The sequence below is a fragment of the Salmo salar genome, chromosome ssa09 (assembly GCF_905237065.1).
Source record: "Salmo salar chromosome ssa09, Ssal_v3.1, whole genome shotgun sequence".
Taxonomy (NCBI): Eukaryota; Metazoa; Chordata; class Actinopteri; order Salmoniformes; family Salmonidae; genus Salmo; species Salmo salar.
The window spans coordinates 78,221,854-78,237,966 of record NC_059450.1 but is presented as its reverse complement, the minus strand read 5'-3'; the positions used below and the strand labels follow the sequence as shown (position 1 = coordinate 78,237,966).

General features: G+C 42.1%; 2 protein-coding genes across 2 annotated transcripts; one reads left to right on the top strand and one right to left on the bottom strand.

Moving 5' to 3' along the window:
- Positions 1-5,173: 5,173 nt before the first annotated feature.
- On the top strand, positions 5,174-9,309 carry LOC106612009 (serine protease inhibitor Kazal-type 1). The gene is made up of 4 exons (XM_014212770.2): positions 5,174-5,310; positions 6,179-6,219; positions 6,340-6,449; positions 9,146-9,309. The coding sequence occupies exons 1-4, from the start codon at positions 5,202-5,204 to the stop codon at positions 9,195-9,197; spliced, it is 312 nt and encodes a 103-aa protein (XP_014068245.1). The 5' UTR covers positions 5,174-5,201; the 3' UTR covers positions 9,198-9,309.
- LOC106611970 (nucleotide exchange factor SIL1) lies at positions 8,983-15,426 on the bottom strand. The gene is made up of 9 exons (XM_014212699.2): positions 15,131-15,426; positions 14,858-14,996; positions 14,176-14,284; positions 13,926-14,037; positions 13,588-13,770; positions 11,777-11,898; positions 11,568-11,664; positions 11,195-11,359; positions 8,983-11,104 (listed from the first exon to the last, which is right to left on the bottom strand). Exons 1-9 carry the CDS (start codon positions 15,233-15,235, stop codon positions 10,742-10,744), a joined length of 1,395 nt encoding a protein of 464 aa, XP_014068174.1. The 5' UTR covers positions 15,236-15,426; the 3' UTR covers positions 8,983-10,741.
- Between the last annotated feature and the right edge of the window lie 687 nt (positions 15,427-16,113).

Genomic DNA, 16,113 nt, shown 5'->3' with positions numbered 1-16,113 from the left:
CAAGGCCTTTGTTTCTCCGATCACACACATTTAAGGTACATTCGGAGTCAGATGTGATGTTGTAAAACATCATTCAAGGGCTGAGGGTTTTGGGCCGAGGGCTGTCAACTTTGAATTTGGACTGTAGCCATGGTCTTGCTACCCCCCTTACTATATCAATAGGCAGCCATTTTGACTGCAACATTCTAACGGTCCAATAAATACACTAAATAAACTCAGCAACAAAAAAAATTATCTCACTGTCAACTGAGTTTATCTTCAGCAAACTTAACATGTGTAAATATTTGTATGAACATAACAAGATTCAACAAGTGAGACATAAACTCTACAAGTTCCACAGACATGTGACTAACAGAACTGGAATAATGTGCCCCTGAACAAAAGGGGGGGGGGGAGTCAAAATCAAAAGTAACAGTCAGTATCTGGTGTGGCCACCAGCTGCATTAAGTACGGCAGTGCATCTCCTCCTCATGGACTGCACCATATTTGCCAGTTCTTGCTGTGAGATGTTACCCCACTCTTCCACCAAGGCACCTGCAAGTTCCCGGACATTTCTGGGGGGAATGCCCTAGCCCTCACCCTCCGATCCAACAGGTCCCAGAGATCCGGGCTCTTTGCTGGCCACGGCAGAACACTGACATTCCTGTCTTGCAGGAAATCACGCACAGAACGAGAAGTATGGCTGGTGGCATTGTCATGCTGGAGGGTCATGTCAGGATGAGCCTGCAGGAAGGGTACCACATGAGGGAGGAGGATGTCTTCCCTGTAATGCACAGCAGGGAGATTGCCTGCAATGACAACAAGCTCAGTCCGATGATGCTGTGACACACTGCCCCAGACCATGACGGACTCTCCACCTCCAAATCAATCCCGCTTTAGAGTACAGGCCTCGGTGTAACACTCATTCCTTCGACAATAAACACAAATCCGACCATCACCCCTTGTGAGACAAAACTGCGACTCGTCAGTGAAGAGCACTTTTTGCAAGTCCTGTCTGGTCCAGCAACGTTGGGTTTGTGCCCATAGGCGACGTTGTTGCCGGTGATGTCTGGTGAGGATCTGCCTTACAACAGGTCTACAAGCCCTCGGTCCAGCCTCTCTCAGCCTATTGCAGACAGTCTGAGCTCTGATGGAGGGATTGGGCGTTCCTGGTGTAACTCGGGCAGTTGTTGTTGCCATCTTGTACGTGTCCCGCAGGTGTGTTGTTCGGATGTACCAATCCCTTGCAGGTGTTGTTACATATGGTCTGCCACTGCGAGGACGATCAGCTGTCCGTTCTGTCTCCCTGTAGCTCTGTCTTAGGTGTCTCACAGTACGGACTGTGGCAAAGAAGGGGGTCGAGTGATAAATGGCAGATATGTGAGGGCAGAACTAATAAACGGGCTCTGCCCGATCACTAAAATGGCCACCCCGATCAGAACTACAGATCACAAAATGGCCGACTACCAAAACTACAATTCCCAGAAGCAAGGGGAACCCTCAGAAGGTGGAGCCGACCCACAGATAAAAGGTCAAGAAAAATCAGGAAGAGAGAGAGAGGGCGGGAAGGATCTATGAACCATAGAGAAAGAGACAATCTACATTGGCTGGATTTACCGTGTACGAGCTGGACTGTTTTGGACTTACCTGTTGGCGTTTAGACCTGGACCTACCGAGAACCAGATTTGTGTACCGAACCCTGCTATCCTTGACCTTACCTGCGGCCTGGGTGGACCAGGACAGCGAAACAAACACACAGGTACTGTCATGTTCGAAATAACTTTCATTCTGGGCTGACTTTGGTGACAGTTTCCCACATAATTTGTGACAAACGCTCCTAACTTTGAAGAGGTTTGCCACAGGACATTGCAATTTATTGCCCTGGCCACATCTGCAGTCCTCATGCCTCCTTGCAGCATGCCTAAGGCACGTTCACGCAGATGAGCAGGGACCATGGCCATCTTTCTTTTGGTGTTTTTCAGAGTCAGTAGAAAGGCCTCTTTAGTGTCCTAAGTTTTCATAACTGTGACCTTAATTACATACCGTCTGTAAGCTGTTAGTGTCCTAATGACCGTTCCACAGGTGCATGTTCATTAATTGTTTATGGTTCATTGAACAAGCATGGGAAACAGTGTTTAAACCCTTTACAATGAAGATCTGTGAAGTTATTTGGATTTTTACGAATTATCTTTGAAAGACAGGGTCCTGAAAAAGGGACGTTTATATGCCATCAGAAAAATAATAATTTGGTTGATTTTTATGAACTTCTTGGGTAACATTAGAATACATATTTTTTTTCAAAGAACACAATAGCATTTGAATTTGTTTATGTTACTGTAGAACAGGTATTCCCAAACTGGGGTACGGGGTACGCGCAATGCCAGCGGGGGTACACCAAATAAAAATGTGATTCACATTAAAAAAAAATCTAAAGTGTTTTATTTTTTTGTACATTGTTTTTCCTTCACATTTTCAAACAGTCCATTTATATTTTCCAACGGGGCTATACATTTGGGTGAGTTTTTTCTCACCTGAGTAACCTCGTTTCATTGCCAAAAATAACATTTTACCATCTAGTGTTCGGCAAAATAACAACACAATGTCAAATACAGGTAGCCTAGTCAAATAATGAACATCCAATCACATTAACCGTTACTCTCTTGTGGGAATTCCACTAACGGTCCGTATGTAGCTAAACGTAGCTGCTGCTCATGTTGGTATCTGTACTGATGGCGCAACAGCCATGACAGGGAGACATAGTGGAGTGGTAACGGGAGCAACTGCATGTACACGCGACACCACTTGGGTACACTGCAGGATCCACCGAGAGACTCTTGCTGCCAAGGGAATGCCTGACAGCTTGAAAGACGTTTTGGACACTACAGTAAAAATGGTTAACTTTGTTAAAGCAAGGCCCCTGAACTCTCGTGTATTTTCTGCACTATGCAATGATATGGGCAGTGACCATGTAACACTTTTACAACATACAGAAGTGCGCTGGTTATCAAGGGGCAAAGTATTGACACGTTTTTTTTTTTTTAAATTGAGAGACGAGTTTTCTTTACTGACCGTCATTTTCACTGCTTCGCTTGCATGATGATGGGTTTCTCCCCCCATACTGGCATATCTGGGGGATGTTTTTCTCGCCTGAATGATTTTAATTTAGGATTACAGGGACTCTCCGCAACTATATTCAATGTACGGGACAAAATTGAGGCTATGTTTCAGAAGTTGGAGCTCTTCTCTGACTGCACTAACAAGGACAACAAACATGTCTTTCCATCATTGTATGGTTTTTTTGTGTGCAAATGAACTCAAGCTTACGGACAATATCAAATGTGATTTAGCGAAGCACCTGAGTAAGTTGGGTGCGCAATTACACAGGTACTTTCTCGAAACAGATGACACAAACAACTGGATTCGTTATCCCTTTCATGCCGTGCCTCCAGTCCACTTACCGATATCTGAACAAGACAGCCCCATCGAAATTGCAACAAGCTGTTCTGTGAAAATTTAATTTAATCAAAAGCCACTGCCAGATTTCTGGATAGGGCTACGCTCAGAGTATCCTGCCTTGGCAAATCACGATGTTAAGACACTGATGCCCTTTGCAACCACGTACCTATGTGAGAGTGGATTCTCGGCCCTCGCTAGTATGAAAACTAAATGCAGGCACAGACTGTGTGTGGAAAATGATTTAAGACTGAGACTCTCTCCAATACAACCCAGCGTTGCAGAGTTATGTGCATTCTTTCAAGCACACCCTTCTCATTAACCTGTGGTGAGTTATTCACCATTTTTAATGAACAAATAAGCTTTTATATGTAAGATGGTTAAATAAAGAGCAGAATTATTGATTATTATTATATTATTATTATTTGTGCCCTGGTCCTATAAGAGCACTTTGTCACTTCCCACGAGCCAGGTTGTGACTCACACTCATTCTTATGTTTAATAAATGTATTGTATAGTGTGTGTGTGGAAGGCTTACATTGATGGCAAAAAACATCTGAGAGTGCACTGACCCTAGTGCTAGATGGGGTATGCAGCTGGAAGTTGAATGTTTGAAGGGGTACGGGACTATAAATGTTTGGGAACCACTGCTGTAGATGATCTATTGCTGCATGCTCACTGTGTTGAGCGTAAAGGACCAGTGGTTATTCTTGGGAAAAAGTGATATTTTGAAATAGAGTTCATATCTTCAATTTTGAGAGTTATTTGGCAAATGTGTTGGAAACCTCAGAATCTGCTCTTTCTGATACTATATAGAAATCAGAACATCTTACCTGTATCTGTATGATTTGAAAAAGTAACTTTTTGTTGGTTCTGAAAGTAATGACATGTCCTCCTAAAACTGCTTATAACACTAATGTTGTGATCTCGAAATTCTAACATAGGTGTGTCAAAAAACGTATTTAGTTCAAGCCAAGGACAGAGGGTTGCGTGACTTTAAAAATGGCAGAGATACATGTATTGCAAACAAAACGGAAGAAGTTGAGCCTCACGCTTCAACGCTCTTAGTTGATGCGTAAACTGATCCACTATGCTGTTTACTTTCTGCGTCTACGTCATATCGCTGAGTCTACCATTAATTGAAACAATAACAAAGTGGTCACCTGCCTCTGTTTTAGTAAAAAGCAGAGGGATGGGCCTAGAGAATGGTACCAATGTCAAATTCATAGACAGAGCTATGGATGCAAGGACTGACCATCCATGAAATCAAAATGATAGTTTTAACCATGTTTAACGCCTGCCCTCAAAGCCATTTGAAAATGGAGGAAAAAGATTAAACTCAGACAGAGCTTAGCTCTACATAGAAATAGAAAATATGACCTGCTGTAAAGATGCCTTAGAAATTAGTAGCCTAGCTTCATACTACTCTGAAAAAAAATTGGAGGTCGTTCCCAAAACTAAGATAGATATAGAAAAACTAGAAAACCCACATAGGAATAGAAAACATAAACCAAAAACCCCGATACACACTAAAAAAACACCCCCTGCCACGTCCTGACCAAACTACAATAACAAATAACCCCTTTTACTGGTCAGGATGTGACAGGAACACATCACCATTGGCCCCTGCTGGCCAACACACTGCTATGTGACAAAAACTCAGTGGCAATAACAAACAAACCAGCTGGGAGGAGAGATGGAAAGGTGGGAGGAGTGGTATTTAACTGACAGGTCAAGTCCCAAAAGCACTATATAAAAAGGCAGGCTAGATGGCAAGGGAAACACAAACTTGCAGACTCACAACTCCAAGCCATACTGTCACAGAGACTATGAAGCTGACAATACTGCTCTGTGCTATCGTGCTCCTCTCTCTCTCTGGTGAGTACTATTGCCATAACCAAAAGCACTTACGAGCTGTTTTGACATGCATGTAAAAGTATTGCTTGATATTTTTAACATTGAAAATGTCACCTTATTCTGTACGTAGATCAATGAGGTTTTGGGAATAATCAGACAACTCTTCATTGTGAGTGATGCTAGATGAATTGGTTACACGCTTTCGGCTGAATTTAAGAATGAAGAGTAGCCTATAAGGAAGTGGTGACAGCTTAGGTTATCTACGTTTAGGATACCTACGTTTAGGATAGAATACCCAGTTGTAAGAGCCCACACAAATGGAAAGTCAGAGTTGCACCAAGAAAAGAGTGTCAGGTGATATCATTTTGTCTACCCAGGCACTTCTATGAAGCTGACTCTGGGAGAGCTCATCGTGTGGGGAGCCATGATCCTATTAAATTCATATGAATAATTATTGTAATTCCTAATTATATGCATGTCCCCCAGTGTCACAGGACACCGGTGAGAGAATATGGACAACAGTCTCAGACCCCATGCCATTAATACCAAGATAAAAGTAATTTCCAAGATAGATACCTTGACATTGGGGTTACCGGTATGTCTCTCACTGGCTGTGTCATCATAGAGCTAAAGATGACACAGTGAGTAAGTTCAACAAGGGACAGTAATTTGTCTAGGTGATATTCTCTCTAGTCAAGAGCTCATCTGGAAAACAATAAGGTATTTAAAGAAGTGGAATGTGATCTTGTTTCAAAGACCAATAATAAAAGAAGGCATACTTTTCAGACAGTTGCTGAGCAACATTCCACCAACCTTTTCCCCCTCACTGAATATTGTGAATCACATCAAGGAAAAATTGAATACCCTTTTCTTTTCCTGTTTTGTCCAGTTTTTGCCATGGATGAAGAAAGACCCCCACAGCCCAGAGAAGTGAGATACATTAGGAAATAGTTATTCTATGGAAACAAGGCCATTACAATACTTTTTATGAGGATGTGCATGTCAAAATAACTATAATAGTAAGGACTGCTCTTCCCCTGCCTAAAACAGCCTCAGTGTGAGGTGTATGAAGGCGGCATGTGCTCCAGAGAGTTTGATCCTGTGTGTGGGAGCGATGGCAACACATACACCACTGAGTGTGTGCTGTGTCGTGAGAACAAGTAAGTATAAAACACATGGGTTATTTACCTTGTGTAAATATAGTATTATTCCTATTATACCTATCCTACTATGTGCTGTAATGTAAGTATAAAGCACAAGGGTGAGGTTATTTAACTGCCGTAAATAAAGTTTCAGAGAGAATTATTCCCTATATAATATAGATGATTGATGCTGTCTTTTAGGCCATTTCAATCACTAGGAAACCCTGGCAAAGTGATGCCAGACCCTAACAGAAAGGTTAGGCAATATGTCAATAAGAAAATAATTCCCCAGAAGTCTGAGAAAATAAGATAATGAAGCAGGTGCTAGATGCACCTAAAATCAATGATACAGACCTCCAAACCTTACCCCAGTTTCGGTGAGGTAACTTTACGTCACCATGTTCTAGAAACAGTTGCATCATCAGGAAAGGGACGTGCCACTGAAGCACAAATCTTACCTATTGACTGTGGCGAGAAATTTTGCAGGATTTGTTAAAGATTTTTTTTTAAATTCAGTTAAAGGCAGATCATGCTTTATACCTGATACATTTATTCATATCAACCACACTTAAATAAACAGTAAACAAATAACTTAGACATTATTAGTTAAGACATTTCAAATAGAAATCAAACTGGATGTTCTTCAAAAATAGATGAGAGGGGTTGAGGGTAGCGGAAGGGTAGGAGTAAAAACAAACCAAAGATAACTATTGTAAAATAGATTGTGTCCGTAAAATGTATATAGTATGTTTAAGCTGGAGTAGAAGCCTAAGTGTTGTTCATAAGTTTACTCCAATTAGGGGAGGGGTGGTGGAAAATAATAATATTCAGTTGAAGTCGGAAGTTTACATACTTTGGTTGGAGTCATTAAAACTCGTTTTTCAACCACTACACAAATTTCTTGTTAACAAACTATAGTTTTGGCAAGTCGGTTAGGACAACAACTTTGTGCATTACACAAGTAATTTTCCCAACAATTGTTTACAGACAGATTATTTCACTTATAATTCACTGTATCACAATTCCAGTGGGTCAGAAGTTTACATAAACTAAGTTGACTGTTCCTTTAAACAGCTTGGAAAATTCATGGCTTTAGAAGCTTCTGTTAGGCTAATTGGCATCACTTGAGTCAATTGGAGGTGTACCTGTGGATGTATTTCAAGGCCTACCTTCAAACTCAGTGCCTCTTTGCTTGACATCATGGGAAAATCAAAAGAAATCAGCCAAGACCTCAGAAAACCATGTAGACCTCCACAAGTCTGGTTCATCCTTGGGAGCAATTTTCAAACGCCTGAAGGTACCACGTTCATCTGTACAAACGATAGTACGCAAGTATAAACACCATGGGACCACGCAGCCGTCATACCGCTCAGGAAGGAGATGCGTTCTGTCTCCTAGAGATGAACGCACTTTGGTGCAAAAAGTGCAAATCAATCCCAGAACAACAGCAAAGGACCTTGTGAAGATGCTGGAGGAAACAGGTACAAAAGTATCTATATCAACAGTAAAACGAGTCCTATATCGACATAACCTGAAAGGCCACTCAGCAAGGAAGAAGCCACTGCTCCAAAACCGCCCCAAAAAAAGCCAGACTATGGTTTGCAACTGCAAATGGGGACAAAGGTCATACTTTTTTGGAGAAATGTCCTCTGGTCTGATGAAACAAAAATAGAACTGTTTGGCCATAATGACCATTGTTATGTTTGGAGGAAAAAGGGGAGTCTTGCAAGCCGAAGAACACCATCCCAACCGTGAAGCATGGGGGTGGCAGCATCATGTTGTGGGGGTGCTTTGCTGCAGGAGGGACTGGTGCAATTCACAAAATAGGTGGCATCATGAGGATGGAAAATTATTATATTGAAGAAACATCAGTCATGAAGTTAAAGCTTGGTTGAAATTGGGTCTTCCAAATGGACAATGACCCCAAGCATATTCCCAAAGTTGTGGCAAAATGGCTTAAGGACAACAAAGTCAAGGTATTGGAGTGGCCATCACAAAGCTCTGACCTCAACCCTACAGAAAATTTGAGGGCAGAACTGAAAAAGCATGTGCGAGCAAGGAGGCCTATAAACCTGACTCAGTTAGACCAGCTCTGTCAGGAGGAATGGGCCAAAATTCACCCAACTTATTTTGGGAAGCTTGTGGAAGGCTACACAAAATGTTTGACCCAAGTTAAACAATTTAAAGGCAATAATACCAAATACTAATTGACTGTATGTAAACTTCTGACCGACTGGGAATGTGATGAAAGAAATAAAAGCTGAAAGAAATCATTCTCTCGACTATTATTCTGACATTTCACATTCTTAAAATAAAGTGGTGATCTAACTGACCTAAAACAGGGATATTTTACTAGGATTAAATGTCGGGAATTGTGAAAAACTGAGTTTAAATGTATTTGGCTAAGGTGTTTGTAAACTTCTGACTTCAACTGTGTGTATATATGTGTATGGGGGATTGGAAATGATACAAGAACATTGATAGAAGCTACAATCTGCAATATAAAACTGATCTGCCCCCCCAAAAAGTTTAAAATAAAAGACAACTCAAATTATTAGAATAAAGTGTGTATTTGAGAGTAGACTCAATATTATACTCAACAATCCCTGAGGTTTATGTTCAGCATTTTACATTCAATCATGCCCTTTTGAATTGAAGGTACCTTATTTGAACCTTACATTTTAAGTTGTTAACAGAACACCTCTTTTTCACAGGCTTAAACACAAGCATGTCCTGGTCAAGCATGGAGGAGTGTGTGAGGCATAACAAGAAGTCTCTCTGGACACCTGTCCTGCCGGAATGATCCAGAGAAAGGAGTATCATCACTGGACACCAGCTTTTGAAATCTGTAGACTAATAAAATTATGAAGCATGAAAATGTAGTCTCTTCTCTTATGAAAGCTAATAGAATATTATGGAAGTATATTGAACAAAAATATGGCACCACCACTTTACATGTTCTGTTTATGTTTCATGAGCTGAAATAAAAGATCCCAGAAATGTTCCATACACACACAAAACGTATTTCTCTCCAATTCTGCACACACATTTGTTTACATCACTGTTAGTGAGCATTTCTCCTTTGCCAATATTATCCATCCACTTTACAGGTGAGGCATGTCAAGAAGCTGACTAAACAGCATGATCAGTGCACCTTGCGCTAGGGACAATAAAAGGGCACTCTAAAATCTGCAGTTGTCACACAACACAATGCCACAGATGTCTCAAGTTGAGGGAGCGTGCAGTTGGCATGCTGACTGCAGGAATGTCCACCAGAGCTGTTGCCAGAGAATTTATTGTTAATTTCTCTACCATAAGCCATCTCCAACTTCATTTTAGAGAATTTGGCAGAATATCCAACCAGCCACACAACCGCAGACCACGTGTAACCAGGATCTCCACATCCGTCTTCACCTGCGGGATCGTCTGAGACCAGCCACTCGGACAGTATTTCTGTCTGTAATAAATCCCTTTTGTGTTGAAAAACTCATTCCGATTGGCTGGGCCTGGCTCCCAAATGGGTGGGCCTATGCCCTCTCAAGGCTACTCCCCTGCACAGTCATGTGAAATCCATAGATTAGGGCCTAATTTATTTATTTAAATGGACTAATTTCCTTTTATGAACTGTAACACAGTAAAATCGTTGTTTATATTTTTGTTCAATTTAGTTCTGATTTCATTACTGTTAGCAGCAGGTTAAATAGGGGGTGCTTATATTTGTCCTGTTTCACACATTTACAAGTATGTAACTTGTAAAAGTGTGTGGTGTGAAATGGAAATGTTTTTGTTGCATATCCCACTCCCCCTGAGACACCTGCAGAGAGTGGGGTCACAGCCTGGGATCAGCCAACCCTGTAGAAATTTGGCTTAAGTGCCTTGCTCAAGGGCAGATCGACAGCTTTTTCACCTAGTCGGCTCGGGGACTCGAACTAGCAACCTTTCGATTACTAACCCAATGCTCTACCCGCCACCCACAGGCGCACCAGTCTCACATTAGTGGGCAATCCAACAAGAAGATCGATAGAGCACACTGTGAATAAGAAACATGTCATATAAGGGAAAATAATGTAATTTAGCCCAGCTAAATGTATTCCTCAGGGAGGACTGGCTTGTCTCAAAATGAGGCATCACAGATGTAGAAAGAAAAAAATGTAAGAGGCTAAGTCCTGAGGCAGCAACTGAAAAAGGAAACCTTCTGATTTGCAGATGTGTGATCATATTACACAGTCTCAAAATAAAAATGTTACATTAGAGAACTGCAGACTTGTTTTTAATGTCCTTTGATGGGGTTTTTCCACCCAGCCCTATGCTCACTTCAGTTTCAGCAGCACTGTCTCCAACAGAGCCAGGATCTCCCCAAAGTACCCATCCTCATCTCCGAGGACCTGCTCTGAGAGCACCAGTTCCTGGTACTGCTCCTGTAGGGTGCGGAGGGAGGAAGACAGGGTGTAGTCCTGCCGATACTGAGTCTGGCAGTGAGGCATCATGGCCAGGATAGTTCTCAGGGCCTTCTCCTTCCAGTCATGCTCTGGTGAGGCCAACAGTTCAGGCACCAGTCTGCACCAGCCCTGCTCTGCCAACAGTGGCATGAGGGAGATCTGTGCGTACTGCTGCAAACGCTCGTTGTGAGAAGCATCTGGAATGGGGTCAAGTCCAGTCTGAGAGATCAGCTCCTAGAATAGAGAATGTGCCATTCACATCATTTGATTTCACATGACTAGCCTCGCATTTATAGGCAAGATTTTCATAAGAGCACCACTCACCTTCTCATTGATCATGTCATAGAGTATGGTTACAATCCTCACACGGAGAGCCCCGCCGTCGGAAGCTCGGAAAAGATCCCCCAACACCTGCAGCCCACCCAGCTTCAGGAAGTGGCTTTGGGCAAAGGGGAAGTGACGTAGTAAAGAGGCCACAGCAAACAACGCCTGTATACAGACAAACATTAGCATCAGTAACATGCCAGGAAGAGAACAATGCAAAATATTGTGCTGATTGTAAAACTTGGCTGTAGACAGATGTGAGGAAACCTTACAGTTTTAAAATGGAAAGAGTCTCCTAGTGGATAATTAACGGTGCTACATTTACAATCAGAGTACTAACGAATGGATTTCATCATGTGAGAACAAGACTTGCCTTCTTTTTAACAGACATGGGTCGTGGAGTGGCGAGCAACATTAACAGCTTCTGCAGGGTACCACTTTCAACTGCCCCCACCTGCACCACTGGGTTACTAGAAAGAATATAATCAATGATCATGTTACTGACACACACACAAACATGCTGGTCTTTTGGCTGGCATTTACAATTAGACTGTTGGTATGGGTTAATAGAGACTGCTATACCTTGACAGAGCTGACCCCAAGACAAAAGCAGCACTCTCCTGAAGGCGATAGTCTGTGCTGTTCAAAGCATCAACCACAAGCTTCAACCCTCCCCTAGATGCCAAGTTCTGGGCATTGTCCACCTGACAACACAGATAACAAGGAAACTAATTATAATGTTATTTCTACAATCAAATTAAAACAAAAAAATAGATGTAAAAATCAGTGTTGCATCTCTTTTATTGTCTCAACAATTTATACTCCCAAACCATTAGTATATTCAGTCCCCTTCCCTTTTTCCACTTTGTTACATTATAGCCTTATTCCAAAAATGAATTAAATTATTTGTTTTCCTCAATCTACACACAACACTCCATAATGACAATATGAAAACAGGTTAAGACATTTTCAAAAAGGTATTAAAAATAAAAAACAGAAATACCTTATTTACATAAGTATTCAGACCCCTTGCTATGAGATTGATTGGAGTCCACCTGTGGTAAATTCAATTGAACGACATGATTTGGAAAAGAACATACCTGTCTAGATAAGGTCTCACAGTTGACAGTGCACGTCAGAGCATAAACCAAGCCATGAGGTCGAAGGAATTGTCTGTAGAGCGCCGAGACAGGATTGTGTTGAAGCACAGATATGGTGAAGGTTACCAAAACATTTCTGCACCATTGAAGGTCCCCAAGAACACAGTGGCCTCCGTCATTCTTAAATGGAAACAGTTTGGAACCACCAAGACGCTTTCTAGAGCTGGCCGCCCAGCCAAACTTAGCAATCGGGAGAGAAGGGCCTTGGTCAGGGAGGTGACCAAGAACCCAATGATCACTCTGACAGAGCTCCTCTGTGGAGATTGGGGAACCTTCCAGAAGGACAAACATCTCTGCAGCACTCTGCCAATCAGGCCTTTATGGTAGAGTGGCCAGACAGAAGCCACTCCTCAGTGACAGCCCGCTTGGAGTTTGCCAAAAGGCATCTAAAGGACTTTGTCCAAGAGAAAGAAGATTCTCTGGTCTGATGAAATCAAGATTAAACTCTTTGGCCTGAATGCCAAGCATCACGTCTGGAAGAAACCTGCCACCGTCTCTACGGTGAAGCATGGTGGTGGCAGCATCATGCTGTAGGGATGTTTTCAGTGGCAGGGACTGGGAGACTAGTCAGGATTGAAGAAAGATGAACGGAGCAGAGTACATAGAGATCCTTGATGAAAACCTGCTCCAGAGCACTCAGGACCTCAGACTAGGGTGAAGGTTCACCAAACAATAGGACAATGACCCTAAGCACACAAGCCAAGACAATGCAGGAGTGGCTTTGGAACAAGTTTCTGAATGTTCTTGAGTGGCCCAGCCAGAGCCCGGACTTGAACCGGATCAAACATCTCTGGAGAGACCTGAAAATAGCTGTGCAGCGAAGCTTCCCATCCAACCTGACAGAGCTCGAGAGGCTCTGCAGAGAGGAATGGGAGAAACTCCCCAAATATAGGTGTGCCAAGCTTGTAGCGTCATACCCAAGAAGACTCGAGGCTGTAATCTCTGCCAAAGGTGCTTCAACAAAGTTCTGAGTAAAGGGTCTGAATATATGTAAATGTTGTAGTTCAGTTTAAAAAAAAAAAAAACTTTAACCTTTGTCATTATAGGGTATTGAGTGTAGATTTTTTTTTTTGGGGGGGGGGACCATTCAATTCATTTTAGAATAAGGTGGTAATGTAACAAATGTGGAAAAAGTAAAGGGGCCTGAATACTTTCCGAAGCCACTGTATCTCGTTGCCTCCCACCTCATTAGTATCTCGTTGCCTCCCACCTCATTAGTATCTCGTTGCTCACCTGATGAACAAGGTACTCTAGGTCATGTAAAGCTTTTATCTTCTCCTCCACAGTGGTGTTTGAGCTGTTGAATTGGGACATCAGTCTGCTAATAACCTGGAAGTCTGACTCCATCAGCATGTCCAGTTTGGCCATGTCTCTTTTCAGCTCCTCCATGGGACGGAACTGGGCTCTGAGAGCCTCCTAAACACACAGGGAAACACACGAACCATAAGTAATAGTTTGCCAACCGAGAAGGAAATCAAAGATAGACGAATGCCTCTGTGATCCCATCTCATTTCACAGCCGCGTGTCTCCACCGTGAAAAGAGACTATAGACACATCAAATCAGGCCATACCTTCTCTTCTTTGTCACTAGTTTCAGGATCCACTCCTTCTTTTATATTTTTCAAAGCCTTCTTCAGCTCCTCAGCATTGAAGGATGGGCCTGGTGTGTTCTCCTTCCCCTGTCTGACTCAGAGAAAACACCTGTGGTGAGTCTGATGTAATCTCAAGCAAAGATAGTATGGCCTTCTACTGTACAATAGCTACATGGCAAAAATGTTCTACAGTGTTTCAAACTGACAGAAACATTAACAGGATCCTTACCTTTGTCCATCGATCTGGTATTTGAGAATCTGATGTTCCCCAAGTTTGACCTCCCTCTGTCTTGTCTGGAGGTTGAGCCTTACGTGAGAGCCCCTTGGGACTGCCTGGCCTGAGTGATAACAATATTGTACAGTGAATACTTTTGATTCTGCCATACACATTAATACTCCATGCCGTTTCTTGTTTCTGTGTGTTGCACTTGCATTCAGTGGCATCTATGAATGACATGATTATTCATATTATTATTGACACCAAACGGAAGAACCAAGGACACGGATGATTCCTGATGTTGTGAGATTCTCTCTGGTGTTTACAGTGCTGTGAGATTAGGATATCAGGACCTGTTTAGACGAAGCAATTGTAACAGTAGAGTAAAGGATTACAATATATGGGAAAATAAATGGCTGCAGTATTTCTGCTATACTGAGTACATGGTGCATGGAATGCTAAGGCATAAATATATGAATGTGTGTATTCTTATTTTAAATGTATGTAGTTCTGTCCTTGTGCTGTACTTGTCTATTAAATGTTCTGTATTATGTCATGTTTTATGTTGTCTGGACCCCAGGAAGAGTAGCTGCTGCTTTAACAGTCGCTAAGGGGGATCCTAATAAAATACATGTATTACTACTGTGTGTACTTCATGAGACACCTGTGCATTAATACTTTAAAAAACAGTCACCTGGTTTGAGAGACTGCCACTGATCCGTGGGACGGAACACATTCAAATCCTCAGGATCGCTCTCTTCCTCCATGTGGTGCGCATCCTCATCATCCAGGCTGGTCTCAGTGCTCTCCACAACAGTCAGAGCAGAGGAAGACTATAGGGCCAGGGGATTGGATCAGACTCATGTAGGCTACAGACTCATCAAACTCTGGTAGGCTACACACAAACTGTTTAACAATATATTTATACAGTAGTATAACGAGTATAGGTATATCATTAACTACTCACTTTTTCGCTGAGAACATGGACGAATTGACAACTCAATACTAAGAGCATGAGTGCCATCTTCAGCCTGGTAGATTTACTTCCTTTTCTCAGGCATCCGGTCAACATACTGGCTGTAGTATAGCTAACACAGCTAATATATCGATATCATAACACTATAGGGTAACAAATACAATTCATGTGAACTACGACGCATTGCACTATCTATTTACCCGACCACACCATTTCAGATTTATGCATGGACGTGTAACGTTGATACTTGTCAGAAATTAGACCACTCCCACGGTATTTGTCATCACGACCGGGAGCCAATCGTATTTAAAAGAGTGTCACTCGTTTTCAAATCTATGCGATCGGATTGGCTAATGGAGAGCCCTGTATGATCTTTGTGACGCAATTACATTACATTTCATCAGTCTTTTTGGAAGTTTTATTTCATATTATTACATGAACTGACAACTGTACATATAGCCCATGTGCCATACCAAAAATTGGCCCATCTCGGGGTGGCAAAGATTTGATGGCATTAAATTGTTCCCCACAAGCCCCTGATCAAATTGATATACAGCCTCTAGAGGTTCTTCAAGAAATCGAATATTCCATAACGTGGCAGCAGATCATTGTAACTGTAGGCCTACATAGAAAATCTCACCAGTTTGTCAGAACAGTTATGGTACTGTAAACATGTATATGAATCTTACAACATATGCAAAAGTAACTATAGTGTTTTCTTCTCAGAAGACAGAGATAAGCAGGAGAAGAGACTAATACTCTTGCGTGTGTCGGTTATAGCGGGTTAACCCTGATCTATACTGGCGGTCCAGGGCTTGCTTGGTTACACGTGGTCTGCAGTTGTGAAGCCGGTGGACGTACTGACAAATTCTCTAAAACGACGTATGTCGGCGGCTTATGGTAAATAAATTAACATTAAATTCTCTGGCAACAGCTCTGGTGGACATTCCTGCAGTCAGCATGCCAATTGTACA

Coding starts and splice junctions, on each gene's coding strand:
- LOC106611970 (XM_014212699.2), bottom strand. CDS start 15,235: ATGTTGACCGGATGCCTGAGAAAAGGAAGTAAATCTACCAGGCTGAAG. Junction 14,997..15,130: donor TCCATGTTCTCAGCGAAAAA/GTGAGTAGTTAA, acceptor CTGGCCCTATAG/TCTTCCTCTGCTCTGACTGT. Junction 14,038..14,175: donor TACCAGATCGATGGACAAAG/GTAAGGATCCTG, acceptor TCTCTGAGTCAG/ACAGGGGAAGGAGAACACAC.
- LOC106612009 (XM_014212770.2), top strand. CDS start 5,202: ATGGCAAGGGAAACACAAACTTGCAGACTCACAACTCCAAGCCATACT. Junction 5,311..6,178: donor CGTGCTCCTCTCTCTCTCTG/GTGAGTACTATT, acceptor TGTTTTGTCCAG/TTTTTGCCATGGATGAAGAA. Junction 6,450..9,145: donor GTGCTGTGTCGTGAGAACAA/GTAAGTATAAAA, acceptor TCTTTTTCACAG/GCTTAAACACAAGCATGTCC.